At 38.2% G+C, this 26,502-nt stretch overlaps 1 protein-coding gene across 1 annotated transcript in view; it reads left to right on the top strand.

Moving 5' to 3' along the window:
- TENM1 (teneurin transmembrane protein 1) overlaps positions 1–26,502 on the top strand; it is an 899,404-nt gene that overhangs the window by 341,847 nt on the left and 531,055 nt on the right. Inside the window, exons 5-6 of the mRNA XM_070290794.1 lie at positions 1,075–1,335; positions 3,153–3,209. Coding sequence (XP_070146895.1) covers positions 1,075–1,335; positions 3,153–3,209 — 318 coding nt within the window. The remainder of the gene's footprint in view (positions 1–1,074; positions 1,336–3,152; positions 3,210–26,502) is intronic.

Below are 26,502 nucleotides of genomic sequence, written 5' to 3'. Positions count from 1 at the left end.
ATCTAAGTATTACATGGACATTTCAGATGATATGTCTTGGCATGTGGTCATTTTTCATTAACTTATTAAGGTCTGTTAAAGCATCTTTCCCCCTTTTTGACACTTTGCCATATTGAATGCAAAATTGACTATAAAACTGAATGAATGCCTGATATCCATGTAGTAAGCTGATGACTCTTCCTTGGTTTCTAGCAGACATCAGTTGCAGATGTTCTAGGAAAAAGGGCTCTGTTGCTATCCAATATTGGCTATGGACAGTGCTGTCTGTCCTCTGGACTTTATTTTCCTCAACTGTAGACAGAGGGGATTCATTATATCATCTCTAAGATCCTAAATATTTTATGATTCTAAGGCTTAGGGGAAGTTTGGTGCTGGGTGGGGGGGTGGGGGGCGGGATCCAAGCCTCAAAGCACTGCTGAGGTATAATATACGATTGAAAGATTTTATGTATTTCTTGAAAGAATGAATGAAACAGAATAACCAACATAAAGTCAGCCTCAATATTCTTTGGAGACAATGGGAAATAGTGATATTAGGTAGTCATAATTTTAGAGTTTAGACTAATGTGTTTGGGAAAAATACTTTTGAAAAGTATATTTAATCTTAATGCTTTTCCCTCAAAGTTTTCACATTGAATTATGTATTCTTAACTCTAAGGTATTTGAAATACTTAGAAAAGGCAATAATTTTAATATTTTAAGCATAGATGTGCTCTGACAATCATATATATTCTTCCAGAAGAGAAATATCTTTTAAAGGACAGCTCTCTACACTTTATACTCCCCTGTACTCACTTATTTCATTACATTTGTGTAATCTAAAATTGTAGCTATAAAGCTATTTTAGGCATGCCTTTTCCAGAACCTTGTAAGAATCAACAGGAGCATAATTTTAAGCTACAGAAGCACAAAATAAGCACAGAATCCTAGCTACCATAAATGGCCAGAATTTTAACTTTGCAAAGACATAAATACTAACAATGGAGGAGGGGAACATAAGGACAAAAAAAGTAGAATTTGACCAGGTATTTCTGTTTCCTTCTAAATTTTTCCTCTGAACTTTGTTTCTTCTCAGAGATGGAATTCTGTGAGACTCCTCACACTCTGTGCTCTGGCTACCAGACAGACGTGCACAGTGTTTCCCGGCACGGCTACCAACTAGAGATGGGATCTGATGTGGACACAGAGACAGAAGGTGCTGCCTCCCCTGACCATGCGCTGAGAATGTGGATCCGGGGGATGAAATCAGAGCATAGTTCCTGTTTGTCCAGCCGGGCCAACTCTGCATTGTCCTTGACTGACACTGACCATGAAAGGAAGTCTGATGGAGAGAACGGTAATATAACCACCTATATTAATAGTTTATGGAAAACCCAAAGAGAATGCAGGTTTTAGCCTTTGATTTGTTTTTCCTTCCTTATATCTGATACCTTTCATTTCCTATACAAAATGAAAATGCAGGGTCCCATGGACAAGGCGTGTACCTAAGTATCAGGCAAATAGACACATTCATTTACAATAATAAATAAAGTACTTTTTATTTCTGGTCGTTCCCCCAAGGGAAATCGATCTTATATCATCAGCAATATTATGCATGTCTTATTCATTACTCACCTTTTATTTTCATCTTTATTTTCCAGTACAATACTAGTGATATTTATTTTAGAAGTACTCATTTCATGTATTTTGACTTTGTATCAATATATGAACAATGAGGCGAACAGCTGTATAACCAAGCCTATTTTGTACGTGTTTTCTATTTTGATTCAGATTAACCTGTCAAGTGTACAGACAAAGGCAAAGTAACCAGATTAGGCTGAAATGATTTAAAAAAAAAAGTGAATTACCATCAGCCATTTGCCAGACAATAAGTAATAAGGGCAGTATCATTAAATTGTAATTATGTATTATTTTCTTACAACTTTTAGAAATGGAAAAGTTTTTGTCACTTTGATTTGTTGGGAAGAGATTAATTTGTTTTGTTTCCTGCTTTTCTATCCCTATCACATCAATGCTTATTAAACACATTAATCACTCTTCTCATCATTCTGTTTGTCTACATTTCATAGGTCCCATCACTGGGGACCTGGTCTGTCAGCAGTGGCTAGTTAGTAATTTCTCAGGTGCCAGAGAGGTAGCCAACAGCCCTGTACCTGCAGTTCTTTCTGTTCTGTCCTCCTCTGCCTCCCTCAGCCCAGAGGGGACATTGGCCACAAAGATATAATCAGGAATGACATTTGTCCACTAGTTAGAATATCATTTCCTAAATGAGAGGCCATTACATTTTGTAATATCACCAAGTATCCTTGAGGGTCTGGATTTTTTAGGCTTATTTTCATGTATGTATATATGCAATGCTGAGTTTGACCAAGAGTATGGAGGTGAAGTGTGTAAGTGAGAAGGGAACATACTTGATCTCTGTCATGCATATTCATGTAAGTGAAGGAGCAGTAGCATGGATGTTGGGAAACCCTGCGCTGGTCCCTACAGTTTTTTGGGCTTTAACTATCAAACAAGAAAAATAACAACCAAATTTATGTGAAATCAGGTAATAGAGGAGCTCCTCTATTTCCAAGACTTCTTGTTCTGCCTTATCTCACTCCCCACGCACATGCGTAAGTCCGCAGTCTTGTCTGACTCTGTACAACCCCATGGACTGTAGCCCACCAGACTCCTCTGTCCATGGAGTTTTCCAGACAAGAATACTGGAGTGGATTGCCATTTCCTACTCCAGGGGATCTTCCCAACCCAGGGATAGAACCCACATCTCCTGCATTGGCAGGCAGATTCTTTACCACTGAGCCACCTAGGAAGCCTTCACACCTCACAAAAGGAATATATGCCAAGTTCACTGGGCTGAAACATTAAAAGAAAAGAGTTCCCCCTAGGCTCAACCATTTTTCTACTCCTGCAAGACCCTAGGTCTGGGGTTTCTTCTGGGGTGATGAAACTACTCTGGAATTAGATAGTGGTAATAATTCCACAACTCGGAAAATACGAAAAGCCACTTTAAGAGTGTGAACATTATGGTAAGTGAATTGTATTTTGATTGAATCTGTTATTTAAAAAATACTACTGGACAAAGAGTAAAGATTGAAGAATCCCAGATGAGTTGAACAAGGATTAATTAGTAAAACATATTTGCTATTACAGGTTTTAAATTCTCGCCTGTTTGCTGTGACATGGAGGCTCAAGCTGGGTCTACTCAAGGCAAGTGTTTCCAAATATTTGATGACAAATTGTTTTTACCTCACCCCATCTCTGACAACCAGCCTGCACAGTTCAACCCTGCCCATCTGATAAACAACACACAGGCCTGGTTCATTAACCTGTCAAAGATTAGTTTATTGGTAGCTTGTTGGTTTGTTTTCCTCTGAAGATTTCATGGGTATGTGTTGATGGTAACAGTGAGGAGGTGAGGGAGGAACTGAGGACAAAGACAAGATTTAAGGTCGAATAGAGAAACATTAATTTAGCATGAGAGTAGAGATTTAAATCAGGTATGGTTGGTTTTGGCCTCATGATTTCTACATCATCTATGGTTTCTTGCATAACTCTAGCCATTGATTTAGTATAGTTCAGATACTGTCATAATTTTACAATGCCACCTAGCAAATGGCCTTGGGCTTTTCCCTCCAATGCTCTGGCTTGGCTTAAGAATCACACTATACCCCTGTCACTACACCCCTGTCCCTGTCGTCAATTATAAATAACACCTTCAAATGAAGGAAATGCCGTTCATTCTTTTCTGTAGACGTGTTGTCATTCTTCAGTGAGGGGACACTGGTGTCCTTTTACTTTTGCCTTCATTGTGCTCACTGGCTTTGCCCCTTTGCAGAGGGATACTTAAGACAATATTTATAAATGATTTTGATGAAAATCAAGTACTTTGCGAGATGGGGAACCCTCACATCTGACCACAGGGCAATGACTCAAAATTTGTTAGCAACTGGGGGAAATGTATCAAGGGGGAGATGTATTAGAATCAGTTTTATCAAAATGCACATTATCCTCCCCCACCATGAGAACTGCTTACTGTGATGAGCCACTATATGTACTGTATTCATGTGCCATATCCCTTGGAGGTTTGGGGAACTTTCGGGAATGTTTGGGGCTGTGCAACTTCATTTCACCTTCTATCTAATCAGCCATCTACCTTGGTCATGTAACACTACTTTACTGAGACCGAGTTGGAAGACTTAGGAGTAAAGGATACGTGTCCTGTCTTTTTCTTTACAGGTTTATCTCCCTTATGGTTTATTTCAGGAATTGGATAGGGTACCACAAAATTGGGCAGGGCTGCCAAGGTAAAAAGTGATCCAGTCTGCTAAAAACTAGTTTTAAATGCCAGCCTCTTTTGGCCCAATGTATACCTCCAAAGAGGATTTCAGTAGAGCATAGTGATAAATAGTTTGTACTGTGAAGCCAGACTTAGTTTTAAATCCCAGCTTAGATTTAAATCCCAGCTGTGTGATGTTGGGAAAGTTGTATAACATTTCTGTGCCTGAATTTCATATCTGTAAAACCAGGAGATATTACTATCCACCTCTAAGATTTTGTGATCATTGAATAAATGAATGTATATAAAGGATAACACTTGTATCATATAAGTATAGTCAGAATGTTCATTATTCTTATTGATCAGTACTTCACAATTTCCAAGTATACTTTTAATATATTTATCTCATTTCATCCTTATGACCCATCTATAGAATAATTCTATTGTTTCAGCATTTTACACAGGAGGAAGACTTAAAACAGCTATTTAGAAACAAGTTAGCTACATACAATTGATTGTTTTCCAGATAGCCAGACTTTTTAGCTCCTTTGAATCATGTATGAATATAAGACATGAACAACTTTACTCAGTTAGATAGAGTTCTATAAGTTCTATTCTGCTCTTGCTAGCGATTTTCAGTAAGGAGTATACAATTTGGAATCTTATTTATGACCTTGTGTAAGATTTTACCAATTTAGATTCCATAAATTTTCAACAAGGGATAACCAGACCTGGCCTGCCTTCAGCATTTCCATAGATTCTTACAGAGGAGGTTTGATTTGAGATAAGAATATAAATGGTTTTTCTAAAAGCATGTTAATTTGAAAAAACAAGTTATTTTCAATGAATTGAACTTAATGTTTCTGTATAAATATTGCTATTTATTTCTCATTGATCTCATGCATTCATGAAAGCAGGCCTGGCAGGGAATCTATTCCAGTAATTTGAGTTTGTATATACTATGTTTGAAAAGAGTAAAATAGCTTAAAATTTTTAGGACTTATATACTTCACAACCTAAGACTCCATGCCACTCCATCCATGTGCTTCAGTTAGTGTCAATGACATTTTATTTTGTTTCTGTCTTCTTATATATTCTGATTTTTAGATTATTGATGATGCAATGATATAATATCATGGGGTTGATTTAGGATGATTTAAGCTTCACTCCTATAAATTTGGGAGAGAAGTGAAAGTAGGAGAATTTGTTAATTTGAGTAGGTTTTTCAACTGGGAAAGATTTGAGATGTGATTTCAAAGACACTTTGAATTCTATTCATCCTAGGCTATTATGACTTGCATTTTCTACTTATATTTCTGAAATTATGTTTGTAAGGACTTATTTCTTTCATTTAATTAATTGGTCAAGCCTTTCAAAATATTTATATTTTTTTCTCGCTTTTGTAAACTCTGTTTGGTTACCCTTAATTGAATTGAAGTTTCCAATATGCTTTAAGCCATGAAAAATTAAAATAAATAACCTTTACTTTCCGAATGAAACCAACTGAGAGGTCTGAAGTACAGGGATGGGAGAGCAGCAGGTAACAGAAGAGAATGTGGGTTTCTTGGCTTTCAGAGGACAGTCAGAACACTAATGCACTTTATTTCCATTCCCTCAAATACGTCCTAAGTAAACCCTTTGTTGTGTATTGATGCTTAATCATCTGTTAGGAAAACTGCAGATTTACTCAAATTAGCTTCATCCTGAGGCCCATAAGCAGGAAACTTTGATATCAGTCATAATGCTTTGTTCATTTTACCCCTTTTCTACTCCCATTTCACATTACTACCAGTGTAACTGTTCACTGTAGGCTAATACTTGAGTTGTTTATCTTCTGTCTTCAAAATGGTTTTTAATAAGTACTAGATGGGAAGCTACTTGAAGACAGAGCCTGGTTTATTCACTGTTTTTTCTTCAGGACTTAGCCACTGAATCTGGAGAACAATAGGTACTAAAAAATGAAGAATATACTTTACTCTTTGGGATTCCCTGATAGAACAGTCAGTAAACAATCCACTGGCAATACAGGAGACTGGCTATAATATGTAGGAGATGAGGATTTGATCCCTAAATCGGGAATTTCCCTAGGGAGAAGGACATGGCAACCCACTCCAGTTTTCTTGCCTGGGAAATCCCATGGACAGAGGAGCCTGGCAGGCTACAGTCCATGGGGTTGCAAGAATTGGATATGACAGCAACTAAACCACCACCACCACCATGCTTTACTCTCAGGGGAAAAGTTAAAACTGAGAGATAATATATTCTGTAGTTCTTCTCAAAATAGAAATGTTGCGTGCATGTTCAGTTGCTCAGTTGTGTCCAACTCTTTGTGACCCCATAAACTATAGCCTGCCAGGCTCCTCTGTCCATGGGATTTTCCAGGCAAGAATACTGAAGTGGGTAGCCAATCCCTTCCCCAGGAGATCTTCCCAACCCAGGGATCAAACCCACATTTCTTGCATTTCCTACATTGGCAGGCAGATTCTTTACCAACTATGCCACCTGGGAAGCCCTTAATAGAAATGCTACAGTGGGTCAAACCTCTTGTCATCTAACACACGACTCTACCTCTGACAGGTGATACAGTGGGCTTTTCTTAGAATTTGGCAGGCCTACTTGAGCATTAACATCAGTGATTAGAGTGTTCCTCAATAATGATATTTGACTCTACATTAGGTTGGAGAAAAAAACTATATTAGCAGCTAAATTTGAGTAATCAAATTTAGGAATGTGTTTTTCACATGTGGCCTAAATGAAACATCTGGATTAGAAAACGTCAAAGTGCTTATCAAGGTGCTAAATAGAAGGAAATAGTTAAAGAAAGGCATTTTTAACCTTTAATAAAGTATGTCACAAAGAAATTACTATGGCTATACTCTTGTTGTTAATGATATTTGTGTGAGCAGTATTTATTGAACAGCTACTCTTTGCCAGGCTCTATATTGGAGACTGTGCTGTGCTGGGCCTAGTCACTCAGTCGTGTCTGACTCTTTGTGACCCCATGGACTGCAGCCCTCCAGGCTCCTCTGTCCATGGGGATTCTCCAGGCAGTAATACTGGAGAGGATGCTGTGCCCTCCTCCAGGGGATCTTTCCAACCCAGGGATCAAACCCAGGCCTCCTGCATTGCAGGCAGATTCTTTACCAACTGAGCCACAAGGGAAGCCCGTATTGGAGACTGGGGATATATAAAAGATGACCACTACACAATTTTCACTCTCTCAGAATTTACAATCTAGAGGACAAGAATGATGCCCTATGAATTAGAATTGTTTATTATTCCTTATTGTTGTTATTGCAGGTAAAAGAAACCCAACTTGAGCTAACTTAAACCTAAAAAAGCAAATTTATAAAAAAGGGGCATGTGAATGCTTCATGGGACCGGGACAAAAGAAGGAACTAGATTAGAAGAATTGCCTGTTCCTTTGCCTCTTGCTTCTGAATCCATTTCCTTCAATCCTGTCTCTGTAGATTTACTTTCTCTAAATATCCATCCACAAGGCAAGCATAAAACCTGGCAAAGATGTCCCCAGTTTATATTTCTTATGTTCAGTAAAGAAGTTGAGATTAACTGTATATTTTTCAATGTCATTTCTAAATTCCAGTGAGATAGAATACTTTTCCCAGCTTGAGTCAGATGTCTACCACTAGTCCCATCAGCTACAACCAAGGAGTAAATTTAGCAATACGCATGTTGCTTTGGGGGAACCCACCCACTGGATTCCTGGAGCGGTTTGCAATGCAGGTGGTCAGAGTCAAGTGGGCATGTATACCCAAAGAAGTCTACTGGAGACAATAAAGGCTAACTGTAATACAATTTAGTACCATAATAAAAAATATGTGCAGCTTGCTATGAGAACACAAATGATGTGAAATCATTTATCAAGGTAAAAATTATTATATTAGTACAATCTAAATAAACATTGTTCTGATGGTGAGTGATTAAGTAAATGGATCGTGGTGTAAGATAGTCCTACTTTTGTGCCCTGGTTCTGCATCTTAACTCTTGTGTGTCCTTGGACAAGTAACTAAAGCTTTCAAGGTCTCAGCTTGCTTGTCTGTCAAATGGAAACATTACCTATTTCCATTTTTGTGTGTGAGGATTAAATGAGAAAATGAATATATAGCACCTTACAGTTTGCCTGTTATATATTAAATGCTCAATACATCTTAGTTGTGGTTATTTGTTACACAACAAGAATTTATTATGCATGTATTGTGGGGTAGATGCTCCAGGGTGAAGTCTCTTTTATCAAGAATTTACCGGGCTGTGGCTTCTGAAACATCTGGTATCCCAGGAAACTCTAGTCTAGCAGAACTCAGCCTACTTTCTCATTTCCTTGCACTTTTCTTACCTTAAATAATATATCATTTTGAAAGTGAAGGTGAAAATGTTAGTCGCTCAGTCCTGTCTGACTCTTTGTGACCCCACAGACTGTAGCCCACCACGTTCCTCTGTCCATGGAATTCTCCATGCAAAAATACTGGAATGGGTCGCCATTTCCTTCTCCAGGGCATCTTCCTGACCCAGGGATCAAACCCAGGTCTCTTGCATTGCAGGCAGATTCTTTACCATCTGAGCCACCAGGGAAGCCCATATATCATTTTTTATTTTTACTGTATTTTACTTTACAATACTGTATTGGTTTTGCCATACATCAACATGACTCCGCCACGGGTGTACACGTGTTCCCAATCCTGAACCCCCTCCCACCTTCCTCCCCATACCATCTCTCTGGGTCATCCCAGTGCACCAGCCCTAAGCATCCTGTATCCTGCATCAAACCTAGACTGGCGATTCATTTTAATAGCCAACAGTCTTGTTCTGCTAAGTAGAGGTGACTGAGAGGAAATTCAGTGAAGCACTTCAGACCTGGCTGACGGTTAAATCCATAGTATTGTATTTCCTACTGTCATTGGAGTAGCCCCTTAAGATAGAGCTGGGATTTCAACTACTCAGAGGCCTTGTTGATTTCCATGATTGTTGGGCAGCTGAGCTCCCTATGCACTGCTTGGAACTTTACAGGTAGCAGATTATCTGATACAATCCCATGATAGCCAAAAAATCCATTACTACTACTCCCCATTGCTTCTCAGTGCATACAGCAGAAACCTGGTAATATACCATGTGCTACCAATAAACACCATACCATCATAGCCATGCATTTGTCATTCTCAGAACCTGAGTTGCTCCATCAGAACAGCAGGAGTGGTGAAAAAATAGCTAGCCTAACACGTGAGTTTCTTGAATGACATATAATAGTTTATGCCAAAATAAGGAGTTATTCCTTCTGATGTTTCACCATGTGGGGCCATTCATGTGCAATTAATGGAAGGAATTTGTTTATTTTACATTTCTTCCTTTTGTTTTTTTGTTTTCCCCTGCTAGTGTAAGTTATACAGGACACTTCCACAGCAATGTAAACAGTTCCTCAGGAACCATTTGAATGTCGAAGGAAGTGTGTGAAACAATGCAATGACTTGGTAATAGCTTCGACAGAAGCCCTGCCATATAACTGACGTCCTGATGGCTCTGTTGGACCCATTAGAGATGTATAAGACAGTGCAGTTGACTTTGTAACGGCTCCTTTGAAAACATTACACCATCAGGAAGAGTGTAAGTCATTGGGATTACTTGATCTGTGGGTGAGACACTTCTGGGATGACTGTGATACTCTTAAAATTGAGAACAGATATGACGATACTGAAATTTCAAGTCATAATAAAATTAGATATAACAAGCTCATATTTTCCTTTTCAGTAGGTAATTTTAACCACTATTTTTAGTATTAAAGTAATATCAACTGATGTTTAAAAATTAAAACAGTAAAAACATGTTTAAAGTGAAAAATCCTTCTTTATGCTTCTATATAAAAAATGGAAGTCACAGGATTACAAATATTCCAATCTCCACATGCAAGAAAATAAAAATTATCAACTGGCATACAAGTCTTTGAGGTAATATTGTAACTTTGGGAAATACATAGATAGGACTTCCAATTGTATCAGCAAGACAAGAAATTATCGAGACATTCTTGAGAGGTAACAGTGTTAACAGTATATTATGTATAATTCCTCCCAAATGTTCTGTACATGTACAAATGGGATAACATAATATAAAAAAACAATAACTTTTTTTTCTACTAAAGATTATATCATGGATATTTTCCCATGTTTGTAGTATAGATCTGCCTTATTCTTTTTAATAGCTGTATAGTATTCTGCTTCTCTATGTATCATTTTTTATTTAGTTAGACCTATGTTTGTGGAAATCTGAGTTTCCAGTGCTTTAATATTAAAAACAATGCTGTACTTAACATCCTTGCACACATGTTTTTGCACACCTGTTAGATAATTTCTTAGAAGTGATGGGCCAAGCATATGTACATTTAGCAATTTCTATAGATAATACAAAGTTCCCCTTTACAAAACCAATTTTTCTTCCTACTAGTGCTATATATAGCACTACCAATGCATGTGTTCTCCTGTATCATTATCAACACTGGCAATGAATGAAATATCCCAATCTGCTACATGAAGTGTGGTATTTTGTGCTATTATTTTGCGATTTAACTATGAATAAACTTGAGCATCATTTTGTATGTTAATAGACCATATACATTTTTTCTAAACTGTCTGTAGATATCCTTTACCCATTTTTTCTATTCATATTTTAATTAATTTTTAATTGAAGTACAGTTGATTTACAATGGTACGCTAAAATGATTCAGTTATACACAGATTTGCTTAGTTGCTCAGTTGTGTCCAACTCTTTGTGACCCCATGGACTGTAGCCCGCCAGGCTCTCTGTCCATGAGGATTCTCCAGACAAGAATACTGCAGTGGGTTGCCATGCCTTCCTCCAGGGGATCTTCCCAAGCCGGGGATCAGACCCAGGTCTCCTGCAATGCAGGCAGATTCTGTACCATCTGAGCCACGACATACATACATACATTCTTTTTTTGCATTCTTTTCCATTATGGTTTGTCCCAAGATATTGAATAGTGTTCTCTGTGTTATACAGTAGAACCTTGTTGTTTATCCATTCTATATGTAATATAGATTTTCATACTAATTAATTTTCAAGAACTTTTTATATATAAAGGGTAAAAAAAAAAAACTTTGAACACATGCGTTTTTCCTAGTTTGTTATTTGCCGTTTGAAATAGGTTCATATGGTATATTTGTATTTGTAGATATAGAGCTTTATATTTTTAAGTGATCAAATTCAACCATCTATATTTTATAGCTTATGGAAGTGTATGGAGATGATAGATAGATACAAACAGAAAATCCAAAACGAGTTAATGTGCTTACAGTTCCTCATGTTCCTTTATAACAGTGATCCTTAACCTTTTTGGCACCAGGAACTAGTTTCTTGGAAGATAATTTTTCCAAGGACAGGGTTAGGGGAAGGAAGTTGATTCGGGGATGATTCAAATGCATTACAATTATTGTGCACTTTATTTCTATTGTGACTCAGCTGGTAAAGGATCCGCCTGCAGTGCAAGAGACCTGGGTTTGATCCCTGAGGTGGGAAAATCCCCTGGAGAAGGGAAAGGCTACCCACTCCAGTATTACGGCCTGGAAAATTCCATGGACTGTATAGTACATGGGGTTGCAAAGAGTCAGACGTGATTGAGCGAATTTCACTTTCACTTTATTTCTCTAATTATTACATCAGCTCCACCTCAGGTCATCAGAGATTAGATCCCACAGGTTGGGAACTCCTGCTTCATAATGATCCATGCAACTTGTTATTTCAGTTGAATTAAAACAGGCATGTTCCATGTTACCAAGTCTTAATTAAATAGTATTTTAAATATATTAGTAAAGATGTAACATATCGTAACTATACCTTTTTTTGAAAATTTTACTTTATTTTACTTTACAATACTGTATTGGATTTGCCATACATCAACATGAATCTGCCACGGGTGTACACGTGTTCCCAATTCTGAAACACCCTCCCACCTCCCTGCCCCTACCATCCCTCTGGGTCATCCCAGTGCACCAGCCCCAAGCATCCTGTATCCTGCATCGAACCTAGACTGGCAATTCATTTCACATATGATATTATACATGTTTCAATGCCATTCTCCCAAATCATCCCACCCTCTCCCTCTCCCACAGAGACCAAAAGACTGTTCTATACATCTGTGTCTCTTTTGCTGTCTCGCATACAGGGTTATCGTTACCATCTTTCTAAATTCCATATATATGCATTAGTATACTGTATTGGTGTTTTTCTTTCTGGCTTACTTCACTCTGTATAATAGGCTCCAGTTTCATCCACCTCATTAGAACTGACTCAAATGTATTCTTTTTAATGGCTGAGCAATACTCCATTGTGTATATGTACCACAGCTTTCTTATCCATTCATCTGCTGATGGACATCTAGGTTGCTTCCATGTCCTGGCTATTATAAACAGTGCTGCGATGAACATTGGGGTACACATGTCTCTTTCAATTCTGGTTTCCTTGGTGTGTATGCCTAGCAGTGGGATTGCTGGGTCATATGGCAGTTCTATTTCCAGTTTTTTAAGGAATCTCCACACGGTTCTCCAGAGTGGCTGTACTAGTTTGCATTCCCACCAACAGTGTAGGAGGGTTCCCTTTTCTCCACACCCTCTCCAGCATCTATTGCTTGTAGACTTTTGGATCGCAGCCATTCTGACTGGTGTGAACTGGTACCTCATTGTGGTTTTGATTTGCATTTCTCTGATAATGAGTGATGTGGAGCATCTTTTCATGTGTTTGTTAGCCATCCATATGTCTTCTTTGGAGAAATGTCTATTTAGTTCTTTGGCCCATTTTTTGATTGGGTCGTTTATTTTTCTGGAATTGAGCTGCATAAGTTGCTTGTATATTTTTGAGATTAATTGTTTGTCAGTTGCTTCATTTGCTATTTTCTCCCATTGCTTATAGTTTCCTTTGTTGTGCAGAAGCTTTTAATTTTAATTAGATCCCATTTGTTTATTTTTGCTCTTATTTCCAGTATTCTGGGAGGTGGGGCATAGAGGATCCTGCTGTGATTTATGTCTGAGAGTGTTTTGCCTATGTTCTCCTCTAGGAGTTTTATAGTTTCTGGTCTTACGTTTAGATCTTTAATCCATTTTGAGTTTATTTTTGTGTATGGTGTTAGAAAGTGATCTAGTTTCATTCTTTTACAAGTGGTTGACCAGTTTTCCTAGCACCACTTGTTAAAGAGATTGTCTTTAATCTATTGTATATTCTTGCCTCCTTTGTCAAAGATATGGATTTATCTCTAGGCTTTCTGTTTTGTTCCATTGATCATATTTCTGTCTTTGTGCCAGTACCATGCTGTCTTGATGACTGTGGCTTTGTAGTAGAGCCTGAAGTCAGGCAGGTTGATTCCTCCAGTTCCATTCTTCTTTCTCAAGATTGCTTTGGCTAACTAGTATAAAAATGCTATTAATACAATTGGCATCTTTCTGGTTCACATGTTGGTGTTTTTCTGATTTCTTCCTTATAGTAGATATTTACAAATAAAATTACAGGACTCAAGAATGTTTATATTAAGACTCAAGAGAGATATTAACAAAGTATTTCTGAATTTATATTATCCCATTTAGCAAAGCATGAGTGACCATTTCCCTCACTAGTGCTAGATGATTTACTTTAAAATATTTTTGCTAATTTTTCAATGAAATTTTAAAACAGTAATAACTATATGTTTAAAATTACATGTCATTTATTGACTCTGAAATTAAACCTTTTTTCATCTTTTTTAATGGCATTTCCTCATTTGTTAATTGAACTGACTTGAAAGTATGTATCATAAAAAGTGAAAATATGTATCATAAGAAAATCTGGAACTAACAAATAAATCAAAGAGCCAATTCTGGGGTGGGGAGCAATAAAATAGATAAGACAGTGCAGAAAATAAAAGAAGATAAGAAATAAGCATGTCAAAATAACTATAAAGAGGAAAATAAATGATTCATAAGAGACTACTTTGTGTACCTCTTTTAAGATATACTTGAAATCCTGAGTGGAATAAATGATCTTATAGAACAAATATAAATGGCAAAAATGGCCTGAGAAAACCTAACTTTTCTAATTTATATTATAGAAATAAAATTTTCAAAGAACCACCCAAACCAAAGAAAGTAGCAGAAACAGACAATATCTGCCAAAACTTTAAGAAACACATATATCATTCCAATGAGACTTAAATGTCTTCAGAGCATAACAAAAGGGAACTCTTCCAAATCTTCTTTTAATTTTTTGAAAGCAAGAAAAACAATGAGATCTAAAGCAGAAAAAGAAATCACAAGGTAAATCTACAAACCAATTGTAGTTATGAATTCTGATACAAAATTCTGAGGTAAAATACTGGCAAACAAGGTCCAGCAATATAGTAAAAGAATAATACATTACAACTAAGTGCAGTTCTTACTGGGGAATGCAAGGAGAGTTCAATATCAGGAATTTTGTTACTCTAGCTCATCATATGAATAGAGAAATATAGGCAACTCATGACCAGTCAGTCGGTGATGCAATCCAGCCATCTCATCCTCTGTCGTCCCCTTCTCCTCCTGCCCCCAATCCATCCCAGCATCAGGGCCTTTTCCAATGAGTCAACTCTTTGCATGAGATGGCCAAAGTATTGTAGTTTCAGCTTTAGCATCAGTCCTTCCAGAGGACACCCAGACCTGATCTCCTTTAGAATGGACTGGTTGGATCTCCTTGTAGTCCAAGGGACTCACAAGAGTATTCTCCAACACCACAGTTCAAAAGCATCAATTCTTCAGAGCTCAGCTTTCTTTATAGTCCAACTTTCACATCCATACATGACCACTGGAAAAACCATAGCCTTGACTAGACAGACTTTTGTTAGCAAAGTAATGTCTCTCCTTTTTAATATGCTATCTAGGTTAGTCATAACTTTCCTTGCAAGGAATAAGCAACTTTTAATTTCATGGCTGCAGTCACCATCTGCAGTGATTTTGGAGCCCCCCAAAATAAAGTCTGACACTGTTTCCACTGTTTACCCATCTATTTCCCATGAAGTGATGGGACCAGATACCATGATCTTAGTTTTCTGAATGTTGAACTTTAAGCCAACTTTTTCACTCTCCTCTTTCATTTTCATCAAGAGGCTTTTTAGTTCCTCTTCACTTTCTGCCATAAGGGTGGTGTCATCTGCATATCAGAGGTTATTGATAGTTCTCCTGGCAATCTTGATTCCAGCTTGTGCTTCCTCCAGCCCAGCATTTCTCATGATGTACTCTGCATATAAGTTAAATGAGCAGGGTGACAATATACAGCCTTGACATACTCCTTTTCCTATTTGGAACCAGTCTTTTGTTCCATGTCCAGTTCTAACTGTTGCTTCCTAACCTGCATATATGTTTCTCAAGAGGCAGGTCAGGTGGTGTGGTATTCCCATCTCTTTCAGAATTCTCCACAGTTTATTGTGATCCACACAGTCAAAGCCTTTGGATAGTCAATAAAGCAGAAAGAGATGTTTTTCTGGAATTCTCTTCCTTTTTCCATGATCCAGCAGATGTTGGCAATTTGATCTCTGGTTCCTCTGCCTTTTCTAAAACCAGCTTGAACATCTGGAAATTCATAGTTCACGTATTGCTGAAGCATGGCTTGGAGAATTTTGAGCATTACTTTACTAGCATGTGAGATGAGTACCATTGTGTGGTAGTTTGAACATTCTTTGGCATTGCCTTTCTTTGGAATTGGAATGAAAACTGACCTTTTCCAGCCCTGTGGCCACTGCTGAGTTTTCCAAATTTGCTGGCATATTGAGTGCAGCACTTGAACAGCATCATCTTTCAGGATTTGAAATAGCTCAACTGGAATTCCATCACCTCCACTAGCTTTGTTTGTAGTGTTGCTTTTTAAGTCCCACTTGACTTCACATTCCAGGATGTCTGGCTCTAGGTGAGTGATCACACCATCATAATTATCTGGGTCGTGAAGATCTTTTTTGTCCAGTTCTTCTGTGTATTCTTGCCACCTCTTCTTAATATCTTCTGCTTCTGTTAGGCCCAAACCATTTCTGCCCTTTATCGAGCTCATCTTTCATGAAATGTTCCTTGGTATCTCTAATTTTCTTGAAGAGGTCTCTAGTCTTCCCCATTCTGTTGTTTTCCTCTATTTCTTTGCATTGATTGCTGAGGAAGGCTTTCTTATCTCTCCTTGCTGTTCTTTGGAACTCTGCATTCAGATGCTTATATCTTTCTTCTTCTCCTTTGCTTTTCACTTCTCTTCTTTTCACAGGCCTCCCCAGAGAGCCATTTTGCTTTTTTGCATTTTTTTTCCATGGGGATGGTCTTGATCCCTGTCTCCCATACAATGTCATGAACCTCCGTCCATAATTCATTAGGCACTCTTTCTATCAGATCTAGTCGCATAAATCTATTTCTCACTTTTACTGTATAATCATAAGGGATTTGATTTAGGTCATACCTGAATGGTTTAGTGGTTTTCCCTACTTTCTTCCATTTAAGTCTGAATTTGGCAATAAGGAGTTCATGATCTGAGCCACAGTCAGCTCCCAGTCTTGTTTTTGCTGACTGCATAGAGCTTCTCCATCTTTGGCTGCAAAGACTATAACCAGTCTGATTTCGGTGTTGACCATCTGGTGATGTCCATGTGTAGAGTCTTCTCTTGTGTTGTTGGAAGAGGGTGTTTGCTATAACCAGTGTGTTCTCTTGTCAAAACTCTATTAGCCTTTGCCCTGCTTCATTCTGTATTCCAAGGCCAAATTTTCCTGTTACTCCAAGTGTTTCTTGACTTCCTACTTTTGCACTCCAGTCCCCTGTAATGAAAAGGACATCTTTTTTGGGTGTTAGTTCTAAAAGGTCTTGTAGGTCTTCATAGAACTGTTCAACTTCAGCTTCTTCAGCATTACTGGTTGGGGCATAGACTTGGATTACTGTGATATTGAATGGTTTCCCTTGGAAATGAACAGAGATCGTTCTGTTGTTTTTGAGTTTGCATCCAAGTACTGCATTTCAGATTCTTTTGTTGACCATGATGGCTACTCCATTTCTTCTAAGGGATTCCTGCCCACATTAGTAGATATAATGGTCATCTGAGTTGAATTCACCCATTCCAGTCCATTTTAGTTCGCTGATTCCTATAATTTCGACGTTCACTCTTGCCATCTCCTTTTTGACCACTTCCAATTTGCCTTGATTCATGGACCTGACATTCCAGGTTCCAATGCAATATTGCTCTTTACAGCATCAGACTTTGCTTCTATCACCAGTCACATCCACAGCTGGGTATTGTTTTCACTTTGGCTCCATCCCTTCATTCTTTCTGGAGTTATTTCTCCACTGATCTCCAGTAGCATATTGGGCACCTACTGACCTGGGGAGTTCCTCTTTCAGTATCCTATCATTTGTCGTTTCATACTGTTCATGGGGTTCTCAAGGCAAGAATACTGAAGTGGTTTTCCATTCCCTTCTCCAGTGGACCACATTCTTTCAGACCTCTCCACCATGACCCGCCCGTCTTGGGTTGCCCCATGGGCATGGCTTAGTTTCATTGAGTTAGACAAGGCTGTGGTCCTAGTGTGACTAGATTGACTAGATTTCTGTGAGTATGGTTTGTGTGTCTGCCCTCTGATGCCTCTCACAACACCTACTGTCTTACTTGGGTTTCTGTATACAATATTACTGCTCTATAATTTTGAATAGAGACTCTTAACTTATATATATAATAATTTATTATGTAAAATTACAAAATCCAGTTTTACTCCAAATGACAAAGCACTAGAAAGATTTGTTAAAATCAAGAACACAACAAGATGTCTACTTTCACCAGTTAGTTGAAACTTTTTGTGAAGGTAGCAGCTGTAACCATGAGAAGAAAGACTGAACTAAGAGGAATAAAATTAGAAGCAATGAGTTTATATTATTTTTGTAAGTTATATATTTGTATATCTAAAAATCTTAGAAAACCAAACAAATCAATACAATGAGACGAATTCAGGAAACTGATTTGGTACAACATTATGACACCAATTTAATAGTTTTCTTTCCATAAAAAACACAATCAATTAGAAGATATAGTTGAATAAATTACAGAAACAAGAATGACAATTAAAATGCCTAGGAATAAACTAGCAAAAAGAGCAAGACACACACTCAAACGCACATGTATTTACACACACACACACACACACATACATACATAAAAAACAATACTATTTTGAAATACAGAAGAAAATATAAATAAATTGAAAGCCTTAGCCTGTTTGTAGATGATATCACTGTCATAAAACTCTCCTTAAATTAATCTGTAATTTTAATATGCCTCCAAAAACAGTATCAGTTGACCATGTAAAAAATATGACTTACTAGGTCTAATGTTCAAATGGAAAAAAAATACAAATTTGCAAGAACAAGATGAAAATATTTGAAAAAAAAATGAGATAATAAATTTGCCAGACATTTAAGTTCATTTTAATTAAAATAATGTTCTAGTATGTGAACAAAGTATTAGAATGGGAAATGAAGCCTGGAAATGCTTCTGGAAAAACAGAGAATTCCAGAAAAACATCTATTTCTGCTTCATTGATTATACTGAAGCCTTTGACAGTGTGGATCACAACAAACTGTGAAAAATTCTTCTAGAGATAGGAATACCAGACCACCTTACCTGCCTCCTGAGAGATCTAAATGCAGGTCAAGAACAACAGTTAAGTGAGGCGAACGTGATAACCACTACACTACGGAAACGCCCTTACTAACACCCCACACAAAAATAAACTCAAAATGGATTAAAGATCTAAATGTAAGACCAGAAACTATAAAACTCCTAGAGGAGAACATAGGCAAAACACTCTCAGACATAAATCACAGCAGGATCCTCTATGATCCACCTCCCACAATTCTGGAAATAAAAGCAAAAATAAACAAATGGGATCTAATTAAAATTAAAAGCTTCTGCACAACAAAGGAAAATATAAGCAAGGTGAAAAGACAGCCTTCTGAATGGGAGAAAATAATAGCAAATGAAGCAATTGACAAACAACTAATCTCAAAAATATACAAGCAACTTATGCAGCTCAATTCCAGAAAAATAAATGACCCAATCAAAAAATGGGCCAAAGAACTAAATAGACATTTCTCCAAAGAAGACATACGGATGGCTAACAAACACATGAAAAGATGCTCCACATCACTCATTATTAGAGAAATGCAAATCAAAACCACAATGAGGTACCAGTTCACACCAGTCAGAATGGCTGCGATCCAAAAATCTGCAAGCAATAAATGCTGGAGAGGGTGTGGAGAAAAGGGAACCCTCCTACACTGTTGGTGGGAATGCAAACTAGTACAGCCACTATGGAGAACAGTGTGGAGATTCCTTAAAAAACTGCAAATAGAACTACCGTATGACCCAGCAATCCCACTTCTGGGCATACACACCGAGGAAACCAGAATTGAAAGAGACACATGTACCCCAATGTTCATCGCAGCACTGTTTATAATAGCCAGGACATGGAAACAACCTAGATGTCCATCAGCAGATGAATGGATAAGAAAGCTGTGGTACATATACACAATGGAGTATTACTCAGCCATTAAAAAGAATTCATTTGAATCAGTTCTGATGAGATGGATGAAACTGGAGCCGATTATACAGAGTGAAGTAAGCCAGAAAGAAAAACACCAGTACAGTATACTAACACATATATATGGAATTTAGAAAGATGGCAATGACAACCCTGTATGCAAGACAGGAAAAAAGACAGAGATGTGTGTAACGGACTTTTGGACTCAGAGGGAGAGGGAGAGGGTGGGATGATTTGGGAGAATGGCATTCTAACATGTATACTGTCATGTAAGAATTGAATCACCAGTCTATGTCTGAGGCAGGATACAGCGTGCTTGGGGCTGGTGCTTGGGGATGACCCACAGAGATGTTATGGGGAGGGGAGTGGGAGGGGGGTTCATGTTTGGGAACGCCTGTAAGAATTAAAGATTTTAAAATTAAAAAAAAAAAGAAGAAGAACAGTTGGAACTGGACATGGAACAAGGGACTGGCTCCAAATTGGGAAAGGAGTACGTCAAGGCTGTATATTTTCACCCTGCTTGTTTAACTTATATGCAGAGTACATCATGAGAAACGCTGGGCTGGATGAAGCACAGGCTGAAATCAAGATTTCTGGGCGAAATATCAATAACCTCAGATATGCAGATGATTCTACCCTTATGGCAGAAAGCAGAGAGGAATTAAAAAAGCCTCTTGATGAAAATGAAAGAGGAGAGTGAAAAAGCTGGCTAAACCTCAGCATTCCAAAAATGAAGATCATGGCATCTGGTCCATCACTTCATGGCTAATAATAGATGGGGAAACAATGGAAACAGTGACAGACTTTATTTTCTTGGAATCCAAAATCACTTCAGATGGTGACTGCATCCGTGAAATTAGAAGACACTGGCTCCTTGGAAGAAAAACTATCACCAACCTAGACAGCATATTAAAAATCAGGGACATCATTTTTGCTGACAGAGGTCTGTATCATCAAAGCTATGGCTTTTCCAGTGGTCATGTATGGATGTGAGAGTTGGACCATAAAGAAGGGTGAATGCCAAAGGATTGATGCTTTTGAACTGTGGTGTTGGAGAAGACTCTTGAGAGTCCCTTGGACTGCAAGGAGGTCCAACTAGTCTATCCTAAAGGAGATCAATCCTAAATATTCTTTGGAAGTACTGATGCTGAAACTGAAGCTACAATACTTTGGCTACCTTATACAAGGAACTGACTCATTGGAAAAGACCCTGATGCTGGGAAAGATTGAAAGCAGGAAGAGAAGGGGACAGTAGAGGATGAGATAGTTGGATGGCATCACTGACTCAATAGACATGAGTTTAAGCAAGCTCTGGGAGCTGGTGATGGACAGGGAAGCCTGACGTGCTGTAGTCCACGAGGTCACAAAGGGTCAAACTGAACTGATAGGATTATAAATAGATACAGTCTCTATGAAAGAAAATTTGGCAACGTCTAGCAAAAACTCTACCTCCTTTTTACTTAGCATTTGCACTTCTTCAAATTTATCCTATATTCAATGGGTATGTAGTGATATATGTGCGGATGTTCATAATAGCATTGTTTGAACTATCAAAAAATAGGGGTTGTCAATCAAAATGTTCATCGATAGTATAATTTATGGTGTGTGTGTTGTCAGTCACTCAGTCGTGTCCAACTCTTAGTGACCCCATGGACTGTAGCCCGCCAGGTTTCTCTATCCATGGAATTCTCCAGGCAACAGCACTGGAGTGGGTTGCCATTTCCTTCTCCTGGTGATCTTCCCAACCCAGGGATCAAACACAGCTCTCCTGCATTGCAGACAGACTCTTTACCCACTGAACCACCAGGGAAGCAACTATAATTTATGGTAGAGTCATGCAGCGTGGAATATTCTGCAGCCTTACAAAGAATGAATATACACAGTAGAAGGAGAAGCGGAATGTCTTAGGGAGAATTGTACAGGGGAGTTTCAACTCCATTGAGCCTATATTTATGTGGGGTCATATATTTATTGACCTTATATTTATGTAAATATATGTAATAAATTTGCATATTTTTCTATGTATAATATTTTATTTCTTAAACTATGTTGTAGGGGGTACATGAGTGTTTATAGCATTGCTCTTTATCCACTTTTATGGATGTCTGGGGCTTCCCTGGTGGCTCAGAGGGTAAAGCGTCCTGCCTGATCCCTGGGTCAGGAGGATCCCCTGGAGAAGGAAATGGCAACCCACTCCAGTACTCTTGCCTGGAAAATCCCATGGACAGAGAACCCTGGTAGACTACAGTCCTACTGCTACTGCTAAGTCGCTTCAGTCGTGTCCGACTCTGTGTGACCCCATTGAGGGCAGCCTACCAGGCTCCCCCGTCCCTGGGATTCTCCAGGCAAGAACACTGGAGTGGGCTGCCATTTCCTTCTCCAATGCATGAAAGTGAAAAGTGTAAGTGAAGTCACTCAGTCATGTCTGACTCTTGGCGACCCCATGGACTGCAGCCTACCAGGCTCCTCTGTCCATGGGATTTTCCAGTCAAGAGTACTGGAGTGGGGTACCATTGCCTTCTCCAAGACTACAGTCCATGGGATCGCAAAGAGTCAGACACAACTGAGCGACTTCACTTCATTTCATGGATGTCTGAAACTTTTTAAATAAATCTAACCAAACAATGACACAACTATATATTGAAGTAGAACAATCTTCAATATACATTTTTAAACAAAATTCACTGAGTTTCAACATCACTCATTATTAGAGAAATGCAAATCAAAACCACAATGAGGTACCACTTCACACCAGTCAGAATGGCTGCGATCCAAAAATCTGCAAGCAATAAATGCTGGAGAGGGTATGGAGAAAAGGGAACCCTCCTACACTGTTGGTGGGAATGCAAACTAGTACAGCCACTATGGAGAACAGTGTGGAGATTCCTTAAAAAATTGCAAATAGAACTACCTTATGACCCAGCAATCCCACTGCTGGGCATACACACCGAGGAAACCAGAATTGAAAGAGACACATGTACCCCAATGTTCATCGCAGCACTGTTTATAATAGCCAGGACATGGAAACAACCTAGATGTCCATCAGCAGATGAATGGATAAGAAAGCTGTGGTACATATACACAATGGAGTATTACTCAGCCGTTAAAAAGAATTCATTTGAATCAGGTCTGATGAGATGGATGAAACTGGAGCCGATTATACAGAGTGAAGTAAGCCAGAAAGAAAAACACCAATACAGTATACTAACACATATATATGGAATTTAGGAAGATGGCAATGACGACCCTGTATGCAAGACAGGGAAAGAGACACAGATGTGTATAACGGACTTTTGGATTCAGAGGGAGAGGGAGAGGGTGGGATGATTTGGGAGAATCACATTCTAACATGTATACTATCATGTGAATTGAATCGCCAGTCTATGTCTGACGCAGGATGCAGCATGCTTGGGGCTGGTGCATGGGGATGACCCAGAAAGATGTTCTGGGGAGGGAGGTGGGAGGGGGGTTCATGTTTGGGAATGCATGTAAGAATTAAAGATTTTAAAATTTAAAAAATAAAAAACTAAAATTAAAAATAAATAAATAAATAAATAAATAAATAAAATTCACTGAGTTTGAATCATTGTGTATAGAAGTGACCTTTTCGTCTGTGACCCAGAGTAAGAAATATAGTTTACATTTTGACCCAGTTCTCAATGAAGCTCTAAACAAACAAAAAAAAACTAGAAAAAAATTTCGCAAGATAGTATCTACGCTTACTATAAAAAATGCACTCTGAAATTTTCTATCTTATTTGATATCTTTGTAACATTATGTTTGTAATCCAGTAAATTTATTTCATAACCAACTAATTGGTCACAACCTGCAATTTAAAAGCAGTGATGTCTGGTACAGTACATTTGGTGTGTGATTTTACATGGAACTACATGTATATATGCTTGTCTTGTCTAGTCTAGTCTGTTGTTGCTTAGTTGTGTCCGACTCTTGTGACCACATGAACAGTAGCCCGCCAGGCTCCTCTGTCCGTGGGATTCTCCAGGCAAGCATACTGGAGTGGGTTGCCATTTCCTTCTCCAAGGGATCTTCCCAACCCAGGAGTTGAACCCAGGTCTCCTGCATTGCAGGCAAATTCTTTACCAACTTAGCTACAAGGGAAGTCCATATATGCTTGAAGATGCATAGAATTTCTCTGGAAATATTCAAATAAATGGATTATTCTGATTGCATTTGTGGAAGGCAACTAGGTGACTGTGGATAGGGATTGGAGGGAGATTTGTTTTCCTCTGTGCATTTTTGTTCTTTTAGAACTTTGTACCATATGTTATTAAAATTTTTGTTTAACATATCTAAAAAGTAAATAAAATGACAGTGATATCACAGAGGAATGAATCCAAGTCACTTACTTTCTAGACTACTTTTTTAAAATAACCAACAATTAATTGTTGCTTACAGGGTTCTTTCCAGTGTTTTAAAAAAATAGGAAGAAAGCTTCCTTAAAAATAAAAGCACAGGATTATTAAATATTTCCTTTATGGCAATATCCAGGTTTAGCTCTTAATTTCTTTCTTTAACACAGCTTTTGTGATGTGTGTTCCTTCTAAAACTAAGATGAGAAAAAATATATTAGACCAAGGGTAATGTAATATTTTGCTCTTTACATCATTATTAAGTCACCGGCTCATTTTATTTTATTTTATTTTATTTTTTTCTGTTTCTTTTTTTTTAATTTTTATTTTTTTATTTTTATTTTGTTTTAAATATTTTTTTATTTTAGTTTTTTATTTTTTAAATTTTAAAATCTTTAATTCTTACATGTGTTCCCAAACATGAACCCCCCTCCCACCTCCCTCCCCATAACATCTCTCTGGGTCATCCCCATGCACCAGCCCCAAGCATGCTGTATCCTGCGTCAGACATAGACTGGCAATTCAATTCTTACATGATAGTATACATGTTAGAATGCCATTCTCCCAAATCATCCCACCCTCTCCCTCTCCCTCTGAGTCCAAAAGTCCGTTATACACATCTGTGTCTTTTTTCCTGTCTTGCATACAGGGTTGTCATTGCCATCTTCCTAAATTCCATATATATGTGTTAGTATACTGTATTGGTGTTTTTCTTTCTGGCTTACTTCACTCTGTATAATCGGCTCCAGTTTCATCCATCTCATCAGACCTGATTCAAATGAATTCTTTTTAATGGCTGAGTAATACTCCATTGTGTATATGTACCACAGCTTTCTTATCCATTCATCTGCTGATGGACATCTAGGTTGTTTCCATGTCCTGGCTATTATAAACAGTGCTGCGATGAACATTGGGGTACATGTGTCTCTTTCCATTCTGGTTTCCTTGGTGTGTATGCCCAGCAGTGGGAGACCGGCTCATTTTAAATTGTCATTATGAAATCAGAGCCCCATATGTGGATGAGGAGCCTGGTAGGCTGCAGTCCATGGGGTCACGAAGAGTCGGACACGACTGAATGAGTTCACTTTCACTTTCCACTTTCATGCATTGGAGAAGGAAATGGCAACCCACTCCGGTGTTCTTGCCTGGAGAATCCCAGGGGTGGCGGAGCTTGGTGGGCTGCCATCTATGGGGTCGCACAAAGTCGGACACGACTGAAGCGACTTAGCAGCAGCAGCAGCATATGGATGAGACATGCTCTTCTATTTACTTAGGGAAAAGCTATGTTTGGAGATCAAGTTTATGTCTTACAGAGAAAGCAAGGAAGACATGGAAGTGTTGTTAACCAGGCAGTCAGCAGTTTTATGTTTCAAAGGTGTCTGCCCAAATTAGCAGTTTTAAAACAAAGCTGCACATTACAGATCTTTGATGTCATATATACTATATTATTTTCCTTTGAAACCGAAACCATGTATTTGTCATTTAACAATTTCAGCAGTGTACACATAATTGTGTTTCCATGAGAAAATAACTATTATACCAAGTGGTTGGCTTTAAACAGCATTTCTTTATTCTCTAAAGTCTATATTTTTAATTTTTTGTTTTCAGTTGTATTCTATCATTGAAAATTTGTGCTTAAATAATTTTCATTTATTTTGATGTTTATAAGTGTAAATCTATTTTTTTGAGATCGGAGAAGGCAATGGCACCCCACTTCAGCACTCTTGCCTGGAAAATCCCATGGATGGAGGAGCCTGGTGGGCCGCAGTCAGACACGACTGAGCGACTTCACTTTCACTTTTCACTTTCATGCATTGGAGAAGGAAATGGCAACCCACTCCAGTGTTCTTACCTGGAGAATCCCAGGGACGGGGGAGCCTGGTGGGCTGCCCTCAATGGGGTCGCACAGAGTCGGACAGACTGAAGCGACTTAGCAGCAGCAGCAACAGTTTTTTGAGATGACTTATCTTTTATTTTCATTGTTCCTTGGCAAGTTTAGATTTGCCGAAATAATCCTTCAGCTAGAATGATTGTGTGGCCTGTAGAAATCTTCTGTGCAAAGATTTAATAACTTTTTCTATGAGAAAATTGGCAGCCTTGTGAAATAATCCAAGCATTTCCCTTCTACCACATTTTTTAATTAATATAAACCTTGGGTTACCTCTGCTAAACAAGGGCCAAGAGGAGGAAAAGATTAAGACTAATGGAATGTGTCATTTTCTGATGAATTTATGAGTTCTCTGGGCTTTCTTTGCCTGGTTTCCAGGTTACCATGCTCTTAAT

This window comes from Ovis canadensis, chromosome X (assembly GCF_042477335.2).
Source record: "Ovis canadensis isolate MfBH-ARS-UI-01 breed Bighorn chromosome X, ARS-UI_OviCan_v2, whole genome shotgun sequence".
Classification (NCBI taxonomy): Eukaryota; Metazoa; Chordata; class Mammalia; order Artiodactyla; family Bovidae; genus Ovis; species Ovis canadensis.
Note: the sequence above shows the minus strand (reverse complement) of the source record. Positions and strands in the feature narration are given on the sequence as shown.